The sequence below is a fragment of the Prunus mume genome, linkage group LG8 (genome assembly GCF_029339155.1).
Source record: "Prunus mume cultivar Tortuosa linkage group LG8, ASM2933915v1, whole genome shotgun sequence".
Lineage (NCBI taxonomy): Eukaryota > Viridiplantae > Streptophyta > Magnoliopsida > Rosales > Rosaceae > Prunus > Prunus mume.
Window position 1 is genome coordinate 8,789,620 of NC_142705.1, and position 22,342 is coordinate 8,811,961.

General features: G+C 36.9%; 3 protein-coding genes and 1 pseudogene across 5 annotated transcripts; 1 reads left to right on the forward strand and 3 right to left on the reverse strand.

Annotated features, from left to right (window-relative positions):
* Positions 1-288: 288 nt before the first annotated feature.
* ABA1 (zeaxanthin epoxidase (ZEP) (ABA1)) lies at positions 289-6,841 on the reverse strand. The gene is made up of 16 exons (XM_089042988.1): positions 6,197-6,841; positions 5,432-5,594; positions 5,154-5,228; positions 4,751-4,855; positions 4,507-4,630; positions 3,620-3,831; positions 3,281-3,372; positions 2,950-3,064; positions 2,745-2,848; positions 2,292-2,337; positions 2,087-2,151; positions 1,901-1,987; positions 1,673-1,727; positions 1,480-1,568; positions 1,252-1,336; positions 289-671 (listed from the first exon to the last, which is right to left on the reverse strand). Exons 1-16 carry the CDS (start codon positions 6,700-6,702, stop codon positions 597-599), a joined length of 1,998 nt encoding a protein of 665 aa, XP_088899114.1. The 5' UTR covers positions 6,703-6,841; the 3' UTR covers positions 289-596.
* A 4,425-nt stretch (positions 6,842-11,266) lies between these two features.
* On the forward strand, positions 11,267-13,388 carry LOC103339889 (Remorin family protein). Its single transcript, XM_008243241.2, has 4 exons — positions 11,267-11,923; positions 12,229-12,595; positions 12,745-12,826; positions 12,984-13,388. The coding sequence occupies exons 1-4, from the start codon at positions 11,395-11,397 to the stop codon at positions 13,188-13,190; spliced, it is 1,185 nt and encodes a 394-aa protein (XP_008241463.2). The 5' UTR covers positions 11,267-11,394; the 3' UTR covers positions 13,191-13,388.
* A 352-nt stretch (positions 13,389-13,740) lies between these two features.
* Positions 13,741-18,089, reverse strand: LOC103339890 (RNA-binding (RRM/RBD/RNP motifs) family protein). Of its 2 annotated transcripts, none has more exons than XM_008243242.3 (14): positions 17,859-18,089; positions 17,543-17,673; positions 17,335-17,424; positions 17,017-17,082; positions 16,787-16,852; positions 16,544-16,629; positions 16,388-16,433; positions 16,103-16,157; positions 15,393-15,469; positions 15,099-15,246; positions 14,864-14,991; positions 14,676-14,780; positions 14,269-14,412; positions 13,741-14,136 (listed from the first exon to the last, which is right to left on the reverse strand). In XM_008243242.3, exons 2-14 carry the CDS (start codon positions 17,558-17,560, stop codon positions 14,074-14,076), a joined length of 1,092 nt encoding a protein of 363 aa, XP_008241464.1. In that variant the 5' UTR covers positions 17,561-17,673; positions 17,859-18,089; the 3' UTR covers positions 13,741-14,073. The 2 variants fall into 2 exon arrangements, with proteins under 2 accessions (XP_008241464.1, XP_088898445.1); XM_089042319.1 differs by having other exon boundaries at positions 15,099-15,242; positions 15,389-15,469.
* A 1,670-nt stretch (positions 18,090-19,759) lies between these two features.
* On the reverse strand, positions 19,760-21,595 carry LOC103339891 (triacylglycerol lipase OBL1-like; annotated as a pseudogene). The gene is made up of 5 exons (XR_514697.3): positions 21,578-21,595; positions 21,036-21,229; positions 20,813-20,846; positions 20,104-20,724; positions 19,760-19,861 (listed from the first exon to the last, which is right to left on the reverse strand). The product of XR_514697.3 is annotated as a triacylglycerol lipase OBL1-like (transcript).
* Between the last annotated feature and the right edge of the window lie 747 nt (positions 21,596-22,342).

A 22,342-nucleotide genomic window follows, 5' to 3' on the forward strand; every position in this document is an offset into this window, starting at 1 on the left:
TCAAGAGAGAAACTTATATGCTGTTTTGCTATTCCCAATCAATTACATTCCACTACGAGTGATAAGAGTTCCACATGACGGAGCGTGATTAAATGAGAATAGCAAAATAGTGTTATCCTCGTGACATGCAAGTCCTCCTCCATCCTCCATGGCTTATATGGAGCCACACAACCCCGACAGCTGATACAAGGCAAGGCGTTTGGTTCGAGATCTAAGCGCAGGTGATTCCAACCAAAAGGAAAATTCATCCTTGCGTTGTACTCTTATCACATCGTTTGATCCCAGAGCTTAAAATGTAAGAGAATATTCATATTGATTTTGCAATGCGTATAACAAACAAGTGTAAAATTTCCAGCGTCAGGAATACATTTATGTATACGTAGAAAGTCAATGAGACTAGTCAAAATTGATATATTCACATTGATGTATAGAAAGTTCTACATGTGGTTTTTTTTTTGGGGGGGGTGGTGGGTAGAGTGATTTTGTGTAATGCTGTATCTACTCTGCAGAACGCAGCATATTCACATTCGCATTTCCACTGCTCTGAATAATGCTGTACAATTTCATGTGTAAAGTTACGGCGTCGTAGCGAATTGTCAGGCTGCCTGAAGAATACCTTCCTTCTCAACACTCCCTGGAGAAGATTTCATCACTTTAACCCTAAATGCGACCTGCACATTACTTGGATGCTAAGAACCAGCAAAGAGCAAGTATATTTTGTAACCAAAAGAAGAAAGAGAAAGAGAAAAGAAAAAGAAATTCCATCAAGCATATTACTCTCTGTATGCACATCACAGATTCAAAACTGATTCAGGAATTGTATTGATTGAACACCACAGAGCATGTTGAAAGTACAAATAAACTAGCAAACTATACAAGCTCTTTCTCTGTATAGTTTTAGACAGTGAACAAAAGACGAGAAAAGCCAACTAAAAGTTTGAAACACAATTTGTTAGATATACAAAAAAATTTCATTTCTGTTACAATTCCTGTAGGAAGTTGCCTGAACAGATTTAAGCAAACCATTTCAGTATAGGGGTAAGATGAATGCTACTATTAAAGTTATATTCATATTATTTGGAGATTTTTTTCTATTCACTGCAAAGAGACTTTGTTAGCGTTTTTGCAACTTACTTGTTTAGTGAATGCCAGTCAGACAACATGCACAATGCACACAAAAATTTAACAATAGTCTGACATATTTTCAGTGTGAGTTGTGCAGCAAATTCTAGGGTAAGAATTGTCTACTACCTTCTGAGAACCAATCTCAATAGCATCTGATGGACGAAAACGAGCAGGAAAATTTGGAGGTACCCGGTATCGCTTCCCCTCAATACTGCACATTCAGACAAAAAATTATAAGGGGAAAGGAGGGAGGCAATTACAAGTTGAGTTACCCACAGAAAAGAGGGTCAGCAATCACACTTTGTTTCAACTAATTTAGCCACCAAAAAGAAAGAAAAAAACATCCCTACTTACTCGGCAATCCAGGTACCATGTTCGCTCCGCAAATCAGTCAGGTAGAAGGCACCATCCTTGTAGCTGATACGAGCATGCATCTCCGAAACCTGAGATAAAAAATACCTCGCTACTCAATCTAGAAAATCATAAAAGTAAGAAATAGGTTCGTTTCTGGAGATAATTGTAAAGTGAACAAAACCAGCCAAATCACCTGGGGCTTCGGTATTGCTATTGATATTCCTGAAACATCCCCATGCGGTGCACTCCTACAGTAAGAATAAAACATCATAATGAACCCATAAAATGGTAATGATATCTTTTTAAAAACATAAATCTCAGAATCTAAGGTTTTGATGGTTCAGTTCCATGCAACCATAATATAGTATTACATGGACATGTGTGTGTTTTAGGGGAGGGGAACAACGGATAATAGGCATACCCGATTATGAAGGGGTTTTTCTCATCTCTGTTCAAACAAATAAGTTGCGAAGCATCACTGTCTTGTCCACATGGTATAAGATACCACCTACAAGACCATAGCGAATGTCAAAACTACCATGGAATACCAAATTAACTGAAAATATTCCAGGGATGACAGTGACAGACACTAGGATCAAAGACTTACTCTCCATCGATAGCACGCTCCAGTGCATCATCATCCTCAAACCATGTTCGTAACAGGTCACTTGCCTTCATATAAGTTGGCCACATATTAGCTGCTAAATAACAATGCAATCTAATAGGTCGATCTTAAAACTAAGAAATGAAACAACAGTTTGTGTATCTAGTGACAAACACACTGCTGATTGATGATACTTTGAACAACATACTTTATCTGAGAGCCTGCAACTGGGTGACCTTCCTTCAAGTTTTGAGCTGCAAAGAAAATTCAATATTGGGTTTGTCAAAAGAATTGAAAAAGATAAATGCAACAGTACTAGTTCTGGGAGTTATTTGTCAATATTTCCCTTCAATCGAAAATTAATAATAAGGAATCTCAAGAATGAAGATTCTTCTAATGTTTACAACAACGTATAGTGATTCTAGCAGTGAATTGCCTTAGTTTCCTGAAATTCATGTTGCAAAGCATTAAAGTGCGATACTCTAAAAGAGGAATGAGTACATACAAGAACCTTTGTATGTTGTGAAAAATGCATGAAGATCTATGATCTAAGCTTTGACAGGTCAAAGTTGTAATAAGATTTTATAATTAAAAAATAATAATAATGAAGAAATAAACAAAACATACAGAAAGTTACAAAAGTTCTCAATCAAAATCTTACCTATTACCACCTAAGACCCAACTTAGCATCAAAGGCATTGCCTTATCAATGAAAACTCTCCCACCAACTCTTCCTGGATGTGGTATCCGGAACTTTGTCAAAAACTACAAGGGTTTAAGCCAAAATCAGTATGCAAGACTTCCATTCCATCATCAATTAGTTTCATTGCTTTTCAGTATGTACTTCACTTAATAAAACGTCTTACCGACAAAGGACCGAGTCCCACACCCAGATAAGCCTTGTAAGTCGAAGCCATTAATGCAGCCATCCTGGCCATTCCATGAATAATAGCAACCCGCAGTCTTCTAGAATTCTCATAGCTGAAGGATAAAGAACAAAAGAAGGTAAGGAGTCATCGAAGAGTACTTCCTCAGCTCACGTAAGTCGTCACAACAATTACATATGTTTCATCCATATATATCTTGTATATATCCTTTTCATTTTAAAAAACACTATGATTTCAGATGCATAGGCAACTTCATCCGGCTTTTTCGATATTCTTTTAGATTATATGGCAAGAAACAGCATGGGGTTACCTTCTTAAAGAAGAAGCAACATCAACAGGAGTTCCCGTTTCACTACTTTTCTTCCATGCTTTATCAAGCTCCAATGCAAGTTGATAACCATCCTGTCATGATAGGGTCAAAGAGGATTTAACTCTTGAAGTGATTATTTCTTGGTCAATAACCTAGTGTTAGTTCATAAGAAGTAATGAATTTAGCAAAAACTCAACAGAGATTTCAAGGGACATACGATGGACTAAATTTCACCGGAGCAAATATTCAGGAACAAAAAAAAAGAAAAAAAAAAAAGAAAAAGAAAATCTGGATGATGAATAATGTTTGATGCTAAACCAAATATAATGCAATGCATACCTCAATGGCCATGCATCCACCTTGACCCATATTTGGCTGCATAGCATGAACAGAATCCCCAAGCAAGGTCACATGACCCTTTCCCCAAGTTAAAATGGGTGTCCTATCATATATGTCACGTCGCAGAATTGCATCTTCCTCTGTGGTAAGTAACAAATCAATCACATTATCACACCAGCCCTCAAATATTTTAAGCAGCCTTTCCTTTTTACCTGCCAAGCAATGGACAATAACAAATGAATTGTATGTTTTTATCATCATAAAGAGTGAAAGGCCACACATATATCACCATCTGACTTTTCAACTATACAAGGATGGCTTATTAATCTTTCCTGACTCTGTCAATTATAAAATGGCTAAATCCTCTGTAAAAAAATGTGGCATTGAACCCCATATTAATTGTGAGGCATTTAAGATGAAGTACACATCTTGAAGTATAATCCTATGGCTTACCACTTACGCCATTACAATTGGATCCTAATATAAAATTCTGCACAGTATGCAAAGTATGACAAAAGGGCTAGAAAAATGATATTACCTCTCACCGAACAATAAGAAATTTGGGTTCACAAGCATGAACTCTTAGCTGATAAAACAAAATTGTTTACTAATTAATTTTATGGATCCTAGAATTAACCTTTTCTTTTCAACGGAAAGGTACAGTGAACTTTTATAACATGAAAATGGTCTGCTCACATGATATCAGAACATAACTTTTCCTTCAGGTAGTTTATTATACCCATTTAGAAGTCATAACTTTTCCTTCAGGTAGTTTATTATACCCATTTAGAAGTTCTAGGTTGATTTGTTTGTCCTAATGAGAGTGTGTGAGTACAGGCACAGTGTGCATGTATCAATCAAAAAAGGCTGAGCATCTTAATCAATACCGTTGGGGCTATCAACTCCACCAGGTGATTCCTTGTGAAATGCATACCATTGCATTTTGCCTCCGCCCACATCTGAAGAAACGAAGTATTGTTTGTGCCCCAAAAATACTAAAACACCCGGTACCTTCAAAAGATAAGTTTAAATTTAAGTCTTGACGCATGATACAACCTGACATATAAGAAGATAATACAATTGTACAAATTCCACTAAAAAAGCCATATTTGAAAAAATAAAAGATCAAACATACCCTACGGAATTAATGTCAGCAGGCACAAAATCTGCTATACCAGTATAACAAGTATAACCAGAGTAAACAGCTTCGTTCAATCCAAACAAGTTCTTCCTCACCTATTCACAAGAAACAAGTAATTTAAGTTCTTGTAATTTCCAAAGTAAATATACTCTGCAGATTTTGACCTAAAGATGGTCTACCAGTAGAAAATATTCCATCTGTGTGCCCAGAATTTTGAGCCTCACAATATAGATTTCTGCATAGGGACTAGTTAGTGATGTAATATCAGGACTTTAAAAGCTACTGAAGGAGAAAAAAACATACATATTTTAATATTGTGAACTATGGACCCTAATCCATAACATACTGTAATATAACACATTTTAACCATGTGAACTCAGAGTATAGTACTACCTTTGACCATATACCATCCGCTCCAACCAGCATATCACCTTCATAACGCTGTCCATTCTCAAGTATCACATTCACCTACAAAATGGAGAGAGGCATAAGAACAAAATACCAAATCAGATGAATCCAAAGTAGTTGAAGGACATCAAATTAGCACTAAGAAGCTGCATGTTATAAAAAGAAAGAAAACAAAAGTAGGAAAACAAGTTCTAATGTCACATTTCTCAGCAAGATGACAACAAAGGTATGTAACTAACAAAAAGGTAATACCACATTTTTACCTTATCTCCAAGATCCTCAAAATTAACAACATTACTATCGTTTATAATAATTTCTTCTCCAACAGCACGAGCAAGGATTTGTTGCAAGGCTATTCGGCTTATAACTCTTGTAACTGGAAGCCCTCGTTCCACTGCAGGAGTGAATGTGTCAAACTTGACATACCTGATAACCAACTAATCATCAATAAATATGGCTGGCTGCACACAATTCAATACTAATACTTTTTTTTTTTTCCAGATCAAAGGTTATTACAATAATACTTATAGGAAACATGAAAATTGTGTTCAAATGAACAAATTTCACTTTTATGATAAAAGACTTGATTCTGTGTAACTGAAACATTCAAACACTAATCCTATTTATTTTCATCTGTTACTTTTCTTTGCATCAATTTACAAGAAAAGCAAAATTTCTTGTACTTCTTTTTCTTCTCATTCAGGTGTATGGTAATTTCATTCCTTTTACTAATTTATTACAGCAACATGTCAGAAGAAAAATCATTATTTCCATTAAAGACATCAGCCTGAATTGGCCTCTCTAAGCCTGACTAACACTTCTGTTATTTGCACAGCTTAAATCGATTGCTCTTCATTGCTTTTTGAATTAACATATTCCAAATTATTTTCGCGCAATTAACCCAACCTCTGTTAGTTTCCTTGCTTAAAAACAATCAAAGGAAACAAATTTGGCATGCACCATACACCTGATCCCTTAAAACACAGAAGACAGAAACCCATATAAACCAAAAGTCCAGAAAAACCTACCAAGTACCAGAAACCCCATCAACCAGGCCATTGATCCTGTCACCAGTAACACAACCAACTCTCATAACCTCCTCAGCAACATCCATATCAATGGCTTCCAAAGCAGCCAATGCATTACTCTGTATCTGAATAGGACCTCTATACTGTCCTTCTCCTCTTACAGCACTCAAATCCTTCTCAAACACCACCACATCAAACCCCTTCTTCTTTGCTGCCAAAGCAAAAACCAGTCCTCCAATTCCTCCCCCAGCAACCAGAATTCGAAGCTTCTTTGGTTGAGTCGATGCGGGTGCACTGGGGACCTCTGTGGGTGAGGCCACAGTAGCTCTCACCTCTGTCAAACACTTCTTCCGCCCACTTCTTGTTCTGCTTCTCAAATGGCAGTCAGTGTGAATACAAGGTGAAAATTCAAGTGGGAAGTCCTTGTTGATGGGGATTGGGAAGTGGGTTCTTGAGAAAACTGCTGCTGAGAGGTTCATTGAGTTGTAAAACAGAGTAGAAGCCATTGTTTGTGCTCTAGCTGAGAAGCAAAGGAAAAAAAAACTGAAAATGAAATAAAAATGAAAGCTTTTGGCTTTCCTCTGTGGAAAGAAAGAGACTGAGTTCGAGGATTGAGGAGTGTGGGAAAATATGGGGGGAGTCAGATATAGATGATTGGGAGCCACACCCTCGAAGGATTGAAATGTCCACCAATCATGGAGATTCTCGAGCCATGTGGCACTCTCTTGGCGAACCAACTCCACTTTCGCAAGAGGAAAAAATATCTTTTTTTTTTTGTTATTGCTTTCTTTCTTTCTTCTGTGGTGGTGGTGGTGGTTCAACCCCCAATTGCTTTCTTTCTTTCTTCTGTTTTTCGGTCGGAAGGTGGTTATTAATGGCCTTTCTTACTACTTGGGAAATCTGTGGCTTTAGATTTATCAACCCCCAATTTTCCTGTGTGCTTGTCGAATCTGATTGTAAACTGAAAGTGATGGTTGGATTTAAAAAATCAAATACATTGTAAACAATGTAATATGGATCCTCTGCCTCTCATTTCTTATAAAGAGATGTTCATTCTTTCTGCGAATCATAGTTTGATATATGCAAAAATAATTCATCATAAACACAAAAAGAAAAACTAATATACACATGTTACACAAAATGCAAGCCATGACTCGGCTTACCAAAATATGGAGCATGCTTCTATGGCCTTTCGGAAATGTTAGGACCATAATTTTGTGAAAGCTTGCATAATGACAACGGGATCACTTTAACTTGTTAGGATCAATTATTGTGTTTTAAAGACTTGTTCATATAAAGAGGGAAGAGGGTTTGATTAAGTAGGTAAAATATTACCAGCCAAATCCATTACTATTATTAAAAGAAAGAAGATTAGATCAATGTCATATGATCATATGATGATGATTATAAAAATACTCAAGAAAACTATATAAAATTGAAGCGGCGGTGTGATGGTAAGAACACAAATACATTTATGAGAAAGTAGGGAGGAGAGTGGGGGTGGTGGAGTGGAGTGTGAGCGTTGTGTTTGAGTTTGAGTGTGGTGATCAAATTCTGGTTTTGATTGGTCCGGTGTTGCTTTAAATTCCGTTAAACGACAATGTCATTCGTTGTTGCTGGGGCCCACTGCTGACTCGGCTTAGACCATGGTGGAATACGTGGCACTCCCAGATGAACCTCTCTGTTCCCCCCACAAACAGGTGGCAGGTGGTCAAGTCAACACGTTTCCCTCTCTTTACATCATCACTTGCAAAATGCCCCAATTCTTTACTTTTTTCTTCTTTTTTTAAAAAAAAAAATTCCATTACTTTACTAATGGATTCCACGCGGTTTTACTTTCTTAATCACCAGGTTTGAAACAAATATTTATACTCAGTCAAAGAGACACAACATTCACAGAATTATCTAATTTGTATTGTCAGAATCACAGGACAAAAAGAAATTTAATAAGAAATTGATGGTTCCTTAATTTCAGGAATGTTGATCACATGATTATCCATGAACTTTTTGGTTTTGAATTTAAATATACAGAGAAGAAACATGGCATGTTCTGGAGCTGTTTAAAAAACTGTGGCACGGTAAGGGCTTAGATATTTTTATTTGAAAGACAACTTCGTCAAGAATGGTAAGGTCACCCATAACAAAACCCTCTCCAAGAATGTTAATAGTACATCATGCCTAACCTCAATTTAGGAAAAAATAAGTACATAGATTCATTTTCAGTTCAATAGTATGATTTTCCTCATGCCTATATCTGTGTATGGTAATATGGCCTGAAATGGACAAATTTGGGCATAGGCCCACGGGGCAGCTCATGAGCTTTTTAAGCTTACTTTCTATTAGCTACCTGCGTCATGTAAACTAGATTATCATCCTTTGTTTTACTGCTTCTGTTAAGCAATCAAGAAATATCATGCAACAAACCCCTAAATGATAAGGAGATTGCGTTCATAAATTACGCCACGATGGTAATACAAATATAATAACCACAAAGGTCACTATAACTATCCACAGAGGGGTTACAACTAATATGGAGGAATCCAACGGCAACATTAAACTCATATGGTTTATCTCCACTCAAAGTCACACAGGGCCAAAGACAGTCCGATATAAACGTCTGTCTTGAAAAACCAGTATAACACCCACAATGAAAACCACAAACACAAACTCTCTTGCAAAAAGACCACAAACAAGAATCAACTCCTTATCAAACTCAAAAGGGTTGATGCACTTATTCAACACCAAACAAAGCCAACCCAAGCACTAGATAAGAGAGAAGGGTTGAAAGGAAAGAGGATAAAAGAAGAGGGGGAAGGGGGAAAAGGAGAAGAGAGGAGGAACCACCTTCCCCTTTGTTGTAGCGCTGACAACACTTCCAGCAGTTTGCCCATTGCCATGGCGGGGTGTTGGGGTTAGGACAGCTACTATTCATGTGAATGGTGGCTACCCTTGCAAAAGTAATGTGTGTTTCTAGCAGTTGCCCTTTGCCATGAAAAATACTCTTCATTTTTTTATTTTTTTCACAACTTTTTTTTACCTAAACAATTAATTTGGATAATATTTTCAGATAAGATTTTATTTTATTAGTTGTATTGATTTTCTTTTAGTGAATAAAGAAAACATTCAATAAAATATCTTTTTATTCAAAACATTCCATACATAAAAAGCATAAAAAATAAACAAACCACAACCAAAACATTAAAAAAACAAAGAATAACTAAAAATACAACATAAACATAATAAATTAAAAAAACATCTTCACTTCACTTCATTCACCTTCATTGTCTTTCACTGCCTTCTTTCTCTAGTTTCTTGCTCTTGCCTCTCCAAAACCTCTTGCATGCCTGCCATTTGAGAATGGATAATGAAATCTAAAATCTGAGAAATGAAAAAGTACAGAAGATCTGGTGTGGGAGGTATGAAAGTGAAAAAAAATATTGAGTAGAAATTGAATAATAGTAGAAGGAGAAGAAAATGTATGAGGATTTGGTGTTAAAAGTGAAGAGTGTTGGTTTTTATTTAAAAAAAAAAAAAAAATCAGTAATTTTTTGGAATAATTTTTTTAAAATTTTGATTTGTTTTTATTTTTTTATAGCACAAAAATTGGCTGTTGTTGGATTGGAGGAAAAAAATTTGATCGGAGAGCCCAGAGTGCAACACATGGAAGAGAGCCAGTAGCGGAGCGTTCAAATTTTTAACGTTGGCGCGTGCGTTGACGCCTGGGTTGATGTCAGTGGAAAACTCGGGCAAGCCTTGCCTTATTCAGCCTGGTTTTTATGGGTCCCACCTTGCACCCGGGCCTTATTTTGTTGCTGGAAACAGATTTTTGGGCCAAACCCCCCAGCCCTCCCCTTAGTCCCCCTGCTGGAAATGCTCTGAAGGAGGCTTGGGTTTGGGTTTGAGAGCCGCCCCTTGGCACCATTTGATCACAGAAAGACTTCTCAGGTCAATCAAATCATTTTGGAATATTCAATCACATCGAGGCTCCGGTCAAATATCATCAGAACATGGACATTTTGGTTTAAATCCTTTTGCACCAATTATATCACTCCTAAACCCAAAATGGTTAATCTTAAACCTGAAATGACAGATTGTTTGGAAATAAGCAATGATGTAAGCACACAAAAACATGCGTAGACGGTTGTTTTGAAATTTTGTACAAATTCTCCTGCAGGCGTAAACAATTTCATAAATTAAGAAAACAAATGTGACATAAATAGTACAAAAACATATTAGATGTACTTCTATATGTTTTACAGAAGTTAGACTTGTGTAAGAATGATAAATGGCGATGAGTTTTTAACTCATTTGGTTAAGAACATTCACCTTTACATTCGAGATTTTGTGATTTTGAAAATGCAAAATTAAATTTAGATGACATTGGCCAATCCCACCATGACTTACTGCAGCCCATTCCCCGGGTGGAGGTTGCCCACATGACCCTCAAAATGTCTGGTGTCTGGACTCTGGATCACCGACCTGCCAGCAAGACTTTCCCAGAAGAAACCGAAAGTAGAAAAAGAATATAATGAAATGCTACAAGTACATGTCACAATTGAGTAGCACACAAACAGTATACTTGCACAAATAGTAGGAATTCAACACCAAACTTGTTCAAAATAACCGAGATTCAGAATGAGCTCAAATTTGAACAAACGAAATACTACCATATCACTTGATGATGCAAAATCTGATAAACAAATTTGGTGAGTGTAGCTATTTTAATTTAAAAAATCTGAACCGCACATCCTGAGATGCCTTGCGGGAAAATATTTAAAACAAAAAATTTACCCACCTAAGCTGTAGCCTGTAGGACAGGGATGGGAAAGAAATAGTGAGCTATCCAAACTTGTAACTATGCACTTAATTTGGACAAACGATACCAAGCCTTTAATGCTCAGTTTGTCTACTTCCCCACTGTCAAACCCTCTGTCTTTGATTTGATTTACAAGTTTGGCAGCTATAACAAAGTTGATGACTGAATTTGAGTGGTCCAGACTCCAAATGCAATGAAATTGAAGGACACAAAGAAATAGCCACCCCGCCAAAAAAAAAAGGGCCCAAAAGGGCCAAAACTACAGCTGTGTCAAAGACAAGGCATAGTAACTTGGCCTTCAACATGTTCCTTGCGGAAAATGAGCAAAGTACACTAAGAAAAGATCATCACCAAGTCTACACTCAACAACCAGTTTTTCCACATGAAGAGAGGTTCTGTTTCTCATGATTTGGGTGCATTTCCAAGCCTAGGAGGGCCAGATTTTCATGGCAGTAGAATTGGAGGCCAAAAGGGTTGGAGCTCTGAGCGTGTGCCGTTGCCTACAAGCAGTGGACAGAGGCATGCCATCCTTGGCAGCACTTCTTTGATGGGGCTGAGCAATGGTGGGAGGACTGTGCCTTCAAAATGGGAAGATGCAGAGAGGTGGATTTGCAGCCCGGTTCTCGGATATGGGTGTGAGAGCAACAAGAATGATTCACGTTCTCATGGTCATGGTCAGCAGAGGAGGCCTAAGTCCAAGAGTGGTCCAATTGTGCCTCCCGGAGCTCTATACTGTTCGAATTTTTCGCCTGCAAATCCGGCATTTGATGGCTGCGGCAGCGTGAGGAATTTCGCAATCGGTTCACCATTTTCGACAGGAGTTTTGGCAGCTGATAGTGTCTCTCTTCTATATGGTGGCAGTGGAGGAATGGGAAGATCAACTAGTGCGCTTGGACTGCTAGAATTGCAAAGTGAGTTCTTCCCATCTCGAATAGTACATGTTTTTTTTCTCTTCTTAATTTTCATATCATTATACTTCGTTGAATGAAAAACAGTTGAACACCTCGGATGGATAATGTTCCCTCGTCAAATATTTAGTATATGGTGTTGTCAGACTGTGAATCTGAATCACATATATTCTATTAATCACAATGGTTTTGGGGGTTTAATTTTGTTTCTAGAGTTATGCTTCTTGGGGTTTCTAAGTGATTCATAACTTAATTATCAACGCATTATTCTTATATGTGAGTTTGTTACTGTGGATCAAATGGGGCAGATGAGAAACTTGATAACACAAAGTGTGAGGAACCAGTGATTTCCCGAGCTGTTTCACAACGAGATATGGGAACCCAAATAACCCCAAATGGTTGCCTCCACCACTCGCCATCACCTCCCAAAAGGAGGTCATCATTTGCTCCATCTTCTCCAACTCTGCTTTCCATTGTGGAGCAGCAACGCGAACATTTTGCTAAGTTAGAGGTCAGAGAAGTGCAGGTTGACAATGGAGCCACTGGCAGTAAGGGGTCAAGAAGGGGTGGCAGCGTCACGAAAAGATGCCCGGATGTTTATGATTTCGACAAAATTGCTATTAAAAACCAACCTCCATCTTTCAATATTGCAGAGGCAGCTATGAACAGTTCAAGGTATGTTCTATAAATTCTAAGTTTCTAGCCTCCAGAGAAAAACATTGTAATCTATAAGTTTCCTTTCTTTAAGCCAAATCTCCACTTTTGGTTCATTTATTCTTCTGCGTGTAAATTGATATTCCAAAGAAAACTTCTGATGTATGCAGAAAGCAAAGAGAGGAAGCCAAGATCACTGCGTGGGAGAACTTGCAGAAGGCAAAAGCTGAAGCAGCACTAAGAAAACTTGAGGTTCTTTCATATGAGCAATGTTTTATTCATATTTATGTATCATTTTCTGCATTTTACCAAAAATGCAGGGTTACTAAGGCAACCTTTGCCTCTTCCATATGTCCCCCATAGTGTTTGCAGGTTGCAGCCTTTACTAACTATGAAGTTGGTGTTGCAGATGAAATTGGAAAAGAAGAGATCGTCGACAATGGACAAGATCATGAAGAAGGTGAGAAAGGCACAAGTTAAAGCCCACAAGATGAGAAGCTCAATAGCAGTTAAAGACGGCCATCAAGCTCCGAAAACTCCCGGAAAGATTGTTTCCTTCGGTAAGCTTGTCCGGGGGGGTTCCCTGAGCAGTTGCTTTACCCGTAATGCTGCCTAATTCCTTGTGCTCTTCCCAGCTAATTTATTCATTGCACCAGCTGACCCCTTGGAGTTTCTGATTTGAAATCTAGCTTAGGAATTTCTTCCATGTCAAGTTTTCTTCCTTTTGACCTCATCCTGTATGTATTGTATATAGGAACCTCGTGCATTAACTAAGTATGAGAACAGTGAGCACCGTATATAGAAGAACTTCAAACGCTTCTCTTTGTGCTCTTGAGTTGGCCTTTTACCATGGCATTTGGCTGTCTTCTTTCCAACGTTTAGCTGTCTTTCTTTCTGCATTTTTTTTGTGCCAAAGTTTCTGCATATGGTTTGAGGACAGGATTTTGTTGTGTTTAAAATAAAATAAAATAATAATAATAAATCTTTTTTGGCATATCCGAGTCACCCAGATTTCATCTTACATATGTCCCTGAATCCAGAAATTCAAAATATACAAAATTAAAATTCAACTGACGCAAATCTTACTGGGAAGATAAGCAAAGGAAAATGGAAAACAGAACTAGTCAAATGTAACCGAACAAAATAAAAATGCAACACCTCCCACCTTTGCAAGAAGCCATAAATAATCCATCTAATAACTTAATAAAATAGCGATTTCTACACAAAGGAACCATGGTCCTGATCCCTGAATTCGCCGGCTGGCTAATATTACAGATTCAGACATTCCTATCCACCTATATTTTCACTGGATAATAACGTATGGATCTGTTTGAAAGGGTAAACCAACTATAATAAGTTCAGAAGTTGACAAACGAACATTATTGGGGACGTCAGCTAAGGATGTGATCCTTAATCTTATATAAATTCACTTAACAAAGCCTGCATGGCATTTTGTTGACATTCCTAAGATCTGGTGCCAAATTTCCAGAGCCACATCTCTAGTATGGTCTGTACCTCCAATCTGCTCTTGACGGTCTCGCACTGCCGATTCCATAACCCCACTGCAATATCAAGAGTGCAGCATGCCGTATGTTAGTAAAAGTATATGGAAAATAAGTTTGGTCTTAGAAATAACAAAAAAAACTTCCTTTTGGACAGAAACCTACATGACAGCAAAATTAAAATATACTCACATCATCAAAATCTAGACTTCCATACATCCTGCCATAGCTGCGCACAGGACCACCATAGCCACCACCAAAGGGCTCTACATTATTCATCACAAAATTTCCACTGGTACCAGCTTCATCAAGCGGAGTGGCTGTATCTATTGCAACCTGGAGAACAACATATTAAGTCTCATTTTACAGAGTAAAAAACAATTTAGAAAAGTATAAGCTTATACTTAATTAGAGTGCTTGCAGCTGTTTCAGGGAAACAACAATGAGGGTATGTTGTTGGGTTACCCCTAAACTGCGATCTCATAGAAAAGCATCATATTTTCCCTCATTTTCGTGCAAAAAACTAGTTTGACGTGGGTGGATAAAAAATGAACCATAAGTTAACGGGCAAAAAAATGAGAGTCAACTCCATCTAATACCTGCTGTCCACAAATCTCATGAGACCTTCGTGATACACGTTCAGCTACGCCATCTTCCCCGAAAGTTACAAAACCAAACCCTCTATGTCCAGTTCTTTTCGGGTCCTGCATAATTGAGCATTCACACATTTTCAGGTTCCAAAATTTCATGAATACAATTGGTTATTTATAAATCCATGCTATCTTACCCTTGGAACATAGACATCTGCTATACGACCAAATCTCCCAAAATACTGGCGGAGATCTTCCGCGGTTGCTTCCTGAGGAAGCCTACCAACAAAAATCTTTTTGCCCAGTCCTCGAGCAGATTCCCCTCCTAATCCAACACGACAAGATTCAAAAAACCAAAAACCAAAAAAACAAGATTCCACAACTTAAGATTTTGAAAGTGCAGTATACTCTGTAACTTGTAAAAGCACTTACTTGGAAAAGCAGGTCCTGGTATTGGTCCAGGATGGTCATACAAGGTAGGAGCACCAAGTGCTGCATATCTAGTTGCTGCTGAGATGTAAGCATTATATGCACCATATCCACCCTGTGCCATTCTGCCAACTGGTCTGAAGTCATCTTCCTGAAAAGAAGATATTATATATCTTGATTCTTGAATCAATGATATTAATGATATCTTTATAAAAAGAATTTAAACTTAAAAAGAACAGAATTAGAACTATAAATTCAAAAAACTAAAAACTAAAGGTTGGCTATGCTGTAACTTGCCTTGGGAGTTGCTCGATCAACAACTACAGTGGAACCGCCTAACTCATGAGTATCAACCATCAAATTTTCCACGGAATCTGCAATATAGAGGACATTTATTTGTTCAATATTTTTCCTCACAGAAAATGATATCATCCACACAGCATAATATCAAACAATCAGCTCTCAGATTCTCCATCTATCCTGATATTATATTCACGACGATAAAGACTGCTAGTTTAAATGTTGCTGGGAAACAAGCATTTATAAACCTATAGATCTACGTAAAACAAGTCAATTATTTAATAAGAAACTTTCATGTTTACATTAAAAAACATAAGGTTCATACAGTTCACAAACCCTATCTTGGATAAAAGTAAATAAATCACTTCTTATAAACCCTAAAATGAATGGTAAAATAAAACAAGACATCAATATTTTAATTAATTTCATATGTATAAGCTGTTGAAAAGAAGATATAATGTAATCAAATATGCTTGACAAAGCATCTCTCCTCCATGGAACAACTATCACTGACCTTTATTTCTCCCCTATCTCATTACCACATGCTTTTCCCTCATCACCACAAATGAACTCATGTTTATTGCAAGCTCAAGTAAACACAAATTAATAACTTAATGTGCCATCAGGGGGCTTAAATTCAAATGGAAAAAAGTTAGTTGCCATTATGCATAATGCAAAGCATAGAAGGATATGTGAGACGGTCTGACCTGCATTTTCAAATGTTATAAACCCAATTCCACGGTGCATTTTTGAGCCTTGATCCTGAAACAACACATTTATAAGAACCATATGATATTGGGTCCAACCCAACAATAACTGCAAATATAAATGTTTGACTTGGTGTGGTGTGTGCATGTGCATGTGCAATGTATAGACATACCTACACACGTATTTACAAGACTTATAGTAAAAGTCAAACACAAAAATAATTAAGCAATTATAATGTCTAAATTAATGTGATTTGGACCAGAACCAGAAGATGGATAGAGAACCTTAGGCATGTATAAATCTGTTATATCACCATATTTCTCAAAATGACTGCAAAAGAAATTGAAAGAAACATCAGGTTAATTTCATATCATGAAACATGAAAGTGTTAAAAAAATAAAAAAAATCATTATTGCAGTAACAACAATATATTTAACTACCTTCGGAAGGTGGCTTCTGTCACAACTTGTGGGATCCTTGCAACAAATATCCTGGTAACTTTTCTTGCAGGTGCTCTCATCTCCTCCTAGAAAAAGAAAGCATAAAAAATGAATAATGGCAGAACCACCGACAAAATCCTTGATGCTATAGAAAGCACAATATACATACACGACAATTATCACTAACCGAAATAAACATATGTGAATGATATTAAAACAATACTGATTATGAATTTATAAAACCTTCGGCGTAGCTATTTTAACTTCCAGCATTCTATTCCCAAGAAAGTGCTCACTTGATGCTGCATTCTGTAGCCAAAAAGATGTCAGCTATTAGACATCTGATATACGGACAGTTGATTTTAACATATTTATGTTTCCAATGACTAACCGATCATGCAATAATGCACATAAATAGTGAAAACATTTAGCTCAGACAACAAGGATACGTGGAAAATTTTAGTCCGACTCACCTTGGCATCTTCAGCTGATGCAAATGTTGCATATCCAAACCCACGAGACCGACCAGTTGACCGGTCCTAAAAAACACGGAAACAAATGCCTATAAGTTTCCAAAATAATGTAAATAATGCAAAAAATGGATCAAATAAACAGACAAACAGAATCCCAATCAACTACAAGGGAACAACCGACGTCCAAACCAAGCATCCACAAAAATGATTCATCAATAAAAATAAGTAGTAAAGCAGACGAGGAACACTCATGAATAAAATCTCCACAAGGGTTCCATAGCAATTAGATTAATATAAAGGGTTGGATAAATGGCTAACCTTCATGACAATACAATCTTCCAATTCACCAAATTTGCTCATATACTCTCTCAACCCTTCCGTATCAATATCCCATGGAATGCCCAAAACCTGAATTACAATTACAGAGCACACCATTCAAATAAAACCAACTAATTCCCTTAACCCATCAACAAACATGCAAATGTAATATAGATACAGATTAGGAAAAAGAAAAAGAAAAACTAACCACGAGCTTGCGGTCCATGAGGCAATTGAGAAGGCAGCCCAAAAGGGGGAGAGAAACCCTAAAATTGAAAAAAGAGAAAGCTTTTGTTCTTCTAAGCACTCTCTCTCTAATAAATCTCTCACACTCGCTCCCTGCACATGATAAGCACATCTCTTTCTCACACACAAGCGGCATATACCAAATCAAACTCACCATTTTCGACTTTTTGCTTTTTCTGTTTTAAATTCTAGGCTACAGCTCAAACAAAATTGGGATATAATTAAAGAAAACACGAAAAATAGGGCATGAAATTTCTTCAATTTACGCGCTCACTAACCTTGTGCAATCAATCTCTGGGATTTTTCCAAAACCCTAGACCTGACCACCCTCTCGCGTTCTCTCTCTCCTCCCTCCCTCTCTGCTCTCTCGCGCGCGCGCGTTCTCTCTTTCTCGCTAGCTCGCTCGCGCCGCTCGAACCTTGAAGAACACAACACAAATTCGGCCGAGTTTGATCTGCGGTCCTTGTCTTTTAAAAACAGCTTCCGGTTTGTGGTCGCGTGGATAGAGGGCAGATATCGGGTGCGTGAAGGACCACCATGGTCTTTATTCAGCTGCATGTCATTTGTCTAGCATGGACCACCATTTTAAAACTTCACAATATTATACATAATACCTCCAATATTTTTACCACGTCTTTTTACTTTTATTTTTATACAAACGATATTAGACAACAAAGGGTATTCGACACAAGACGACCTCAAATACATGTAGTGACGGAACCATGAATTTTCCTTTTGAGAGTCAAAGTGTAAAAGTATATATATATATAATTTAAAAATCTGAAAAAGTGTAACAATAATATTATTGTTAATAATTTATGAAATAAACAACATTACAAATAACATTAATCCCCATAAAATACATATAAAATAATAAATAAGGAAAACAAAAAAAAGAATACACTTATTGTGTATTTACTAATTAAGAATTGAGATTTTTATCAGAAATTAAATTCCATATTTGGATGATTGAATTAAAAAGTAAGTGGGCCCTACACAAAATTAGGAATTGAAGTCCTAATTTTGAAGGAATTCAATTCTTGGGTGAGATGTAGTATTATAATTCATGGAGAACTAACTCATTAGGAATTCATCTTTTTTACCATTATATTTTCACACAATTTTTAAAATTTCAAATTTGTCATCTACTTTAACCTAACAATGAGGACATTTTAGTAATTAACACTATTTCCACCTCAATTTCATATGATTTAGTAAACAACTTTAGTAGGAATCCGGAATATAACTATTCTCATCCATATGGTTTAGTAAACAACTTTAATAAGAATTTGAAATCTAATTTTCCTCAATTCAATTGATTAGTAAACATGCAATCATTGTTTTCAAAGGTGAGGCTTTAAGGCAACCTTTTTTATGTCACACAAGGCGAAATGTGAGTTTTGAATCGTTGAAGTATAAACCTTTCGAATATCAAACATAATAATAATTATTACAAACTGACTATCTAATGTTTGTACACTTCAATATAAAAGACAATTTACAATTTTGTGGTAGAATAAGGAGGTTATTACAATTCGAAAGCCTGGTAAGATGTGTAGGTATTAGAGAAAAAGATTAGAGAGGTGGTGGCCTTTTGGAACTTGGTTTGAGATGGTAGGTGAAACAAAGGGGTAGGTTGGTCTGGGTCCTAGTTAAATGTAATCCACCATGGGTCTGTTTGGTACACCTTCTTGGATTGGCTTGGATTGAAGTAGCTTAAATAACACCCATAACCCATGTTTGGTGCAGCCCTTTGTTAAGTTAAATGAGACTAAAGAATTTGGGGCTTAAAAAAACGATTCGCTCATTAGCACAAAATAGCGAGTTCTAAAAAGGTGCCGCTAAATAACAAAGTCGCTATTAGGGGTGGACATATAAACCAGAAACCGAAAACCGAACCAAACCAGATGAAAAAAAAGGGGAAAAAATCGAGTTGACTAAAAAGTCAACAAAAGGACCGGATCGGTTCTGATTTTGATTTTACACAAGATAGCACCGAACCCGGACCGGCTGTATTAATTAATTAATTATTTATTTATTTTAAAATATTCTATACTTAAGCCCAATTCTTCTTAACCAAAATTAAAAGCCAAACTTAAAGCCCATATATCTTTTATTTTCAAAGCCCATTCCACAACCCTACTTCACCTCTCTCTTCTATTTTTCCCTTTTCCCAAAGTCAGTGTCTTTTCACTCTAATCAGCTCCTAGAAAGCATTTATCATCTTGGGTATTGCCCCCAATGGTGAGAAGTAATTCCTATATGGTTCTTCTTCAACAACCTGCATACGTAAAGCTTCCAAAAATTAATTAATATATAATAAGAAATCTAGTCTTGGGCATGTGTATAAGTGTTTTTGATTGCGTATTAAAAAAAAAAAAAAATTGTAATCTAATTCTATGGATTATTATGAAAGAACGTTTTTAGTTATCTAAAAGCATTTTTGGGATTGTTGAAAGCACTTTCATGCAAGCTCTAGTCTTGAATTTAGTTTGTGACAGGAATTTTGAGGTGCTTGCGTACCTTCACTTCATAGTGCCTATTATAGTAGAGGCATGTCCCAAAGTGCTTGTACATTAAGGCATTGTCATCAAAAGGCAACCTAGGCACCATATGGCATCTACCATAAACAATTCTAAAATATGGGAGCGATGCTCTTTCAATTGTTTTTCCATGAACTCTCCAAATTTCTCATCTCCTACCCTTGGCTGCCCAAATGTATATACCCCCCGCAATCTCTCCAATAACCATGCCTCATCATGCATAGCCAAAATCGCTGGAAACAGAATTGCTAGAGCCCCACCGAAACTATGGCCTGTCACTATGTATCTTGATTCATCATTTTGTCTCAAAAGTTTATTTAGCATGTCCCTAATTTCATAGTAAGCTCGGGGTCGGGGTGGTTTACCATTTGTTTGACTTCTTCCTTAGGTCAACCATCATTCTTGTGTAATCCTAAAGCTTTCATGAAGCCACCATGAATTTTGCCAACCCCGTCAAGCTCATACCCGGAGAAGTCAAAGTCAGAGCACCATGCATCTGCATCAAAGGGTTCAGTTCCTCTAAAGGCCACAACAATTGTGTCTTGGTCACAAGTTTTGTCACGAAGCAAGAAGGCTTGTGTCGTGGCTTTTCCCTGATAATCTATGTGGAAAGCAAAATCATCATTAATTATATATCATGTGGCCAATTTGAAATTAATGCAACTTACAGAGTGTAGGTTACTCCTTACCATTCCAGAAGTCATAAAATCCCAAAAACTCCATCTGCTCAAGATCAATTGCATTTTAGTGTTAAAATCAAATTTTATACTTAATACTTGTACACAAACGGGATATGTTCTCTTGTCAGATTTACTTATGTTGTCAGACTGTGAAGAAATCATTAATCAAATTGATTCGTCCCTATCAGACTGTGATCAAAACAATTAATCAAATTGCTAATAAGCTATTTACCTTCCAGTGATTCTTGACAATAGATTCAATGCATGCACTATTTTCATATGATGCTTTAGAAGCCATCGCAGAGAGTGCTGCATGGTCGTTGGCATCATCATGTCTGATGCTACTGTCCAACTCCACCCGCTTGTCTATAATCCCAATAAATGACAGAAATGTTGCCGACGTTTTATCTGGCTTTACCACCCTCCCTGAAAACAGCACCCGGGTCACATTTTAATCGAAGCAAAGACCAAAGATAGTGAAAGAGCTGCACATCCCTATCCTAATTACTTTTCCCTTTTTTAAAATACAAAGCTACTAATGTTCCAAAATATATGTAATTATAATCAAACAGAGAAGAGCATGCAAACAAATCACTCGGATTAAATATATACTTTACAAACATAGTTTCTTATTAACTACTAACATAATCAAAAGAACCATGCAATTTTAGAAGAAGGGAAAAAGGAACTCAATCTAAACTTCAAGTCATTAGGTAGATTCATCCAAAATATGAGTAGTAATTATGAACAGAGGAAAGTTATAAGCAAAGCAACCTCGGAGGAAATTGAGCATGAGCATGTTAGAATTCTTTGTTTCAGCATTTCATATTTTGGATATTTTGGGAGCAAAGAAGAAAATCAGCCAGAAAAATTGAGAGAGAGCGTTGCTCTAGAGAATGAAAAATGCTTCTGTATATTTTATCTGCTTCCATTACTTGGTTATAATCGTTAGCAGAGAGAAGAAAAAAAAGAGATATTCTTCCCTGTACCATATTTACAATAAGCTCAAGTTCTAGCATCCTATTAGATGCTTACACATGTCACTTAATCCTATGTTCTAGAGATTAAAACACTTGGACTGTGATCCAAGGGTGCACAATAAAGCTGAAGAAAAAAATAAACAACTAAAAGAAATGAAAACAGAGCAGACACAATTCCTTTAGCTCCAAAAACTCGGCTGAAGGATTACACACCAACATTGCCCTTCTAATCCTTTAGCCGACTTAACACCAAGTAATTCCCTTAAGTATGGCACCACCTGTCCTTAGGCAAAGCTTTAGTCAGAATATCAATTTGCTCCTCAGTTCTGCATAGACAAGTTCTATCTCCATTGGCTTGAATTGCTTCTCGAATGAAATGAAACTTTCTGTTAATGTGCCTTGACTTCTGGTGAAAACAGGGTTCTTTGCCATCAATTGTGTTATCACACATTATCTATGTTCCTTCAACTTCTCCAAAATCTTCAAGTACAAATCTCCTAGCCAAGGACTTTGCTTGAGAAGTATCGGCCTCTGTAGCACCGATATATATTCTGTCTCT

Coding starts and splice junctions, on each gene's coding strand:
- LOC103339889 (XM_008243241.2), top strand. CDS start 11,395: ATGAAGAGAGGTTCTGTTTCTCATGATTTGGGTGCATTTCCAAGCCTA. Junction 12,596..12,744: donor GCAGCTATGAACAGTTCAAG/GTATGTTCTATA, acceptor TGATGTATGCAG/AAAGCAAAGAGAGGAAGCCA. Junction 12,827..12,983: donor CAGCACTAAGAAAACTTGAG/GTTCTTTCATAT, acceptor TTGGTGTTGCAG/ATGAAATTGGAAAAGAAGAG.
- LOC103339890 (XM_008243242.3), bottom strand. Junction 16,158..16,387: donor CAGATTTATACATGCCTAAG/GTTCTCTATCCA, acceptor GTGTTGTTTCAG/GATCAAGGCTCAAAAATGCA. Junction 14,137..14,268: donor GAAGTCTAGATTTTGATGAT/GTGAGTATATTT, acceptor TTGATATTGCAG/TGGGGTTATGGAATCGGCAG.
- ABA1 (XM_089042988.1), bottom strand. CDS start 6,702: ATGGCTTCTACTCTGTTTTACAACTCAATGAACCTCTCAGCAGCAGTT. Junction 3,065..3,280: donor GTTGCTTCTTCTTTAAGAAG/GTAACCCCATGC, acceptor TTTATCCTTCAG/CTATGAGAATTCTAGAAGAC. Junction 2,152..2,291: donor GTTGCAGGCTCTCAGATAAA/GTATGTTGTTCA, acceptor ACTTATATGAAG/GCAAGTGACCTGTTACGAAC.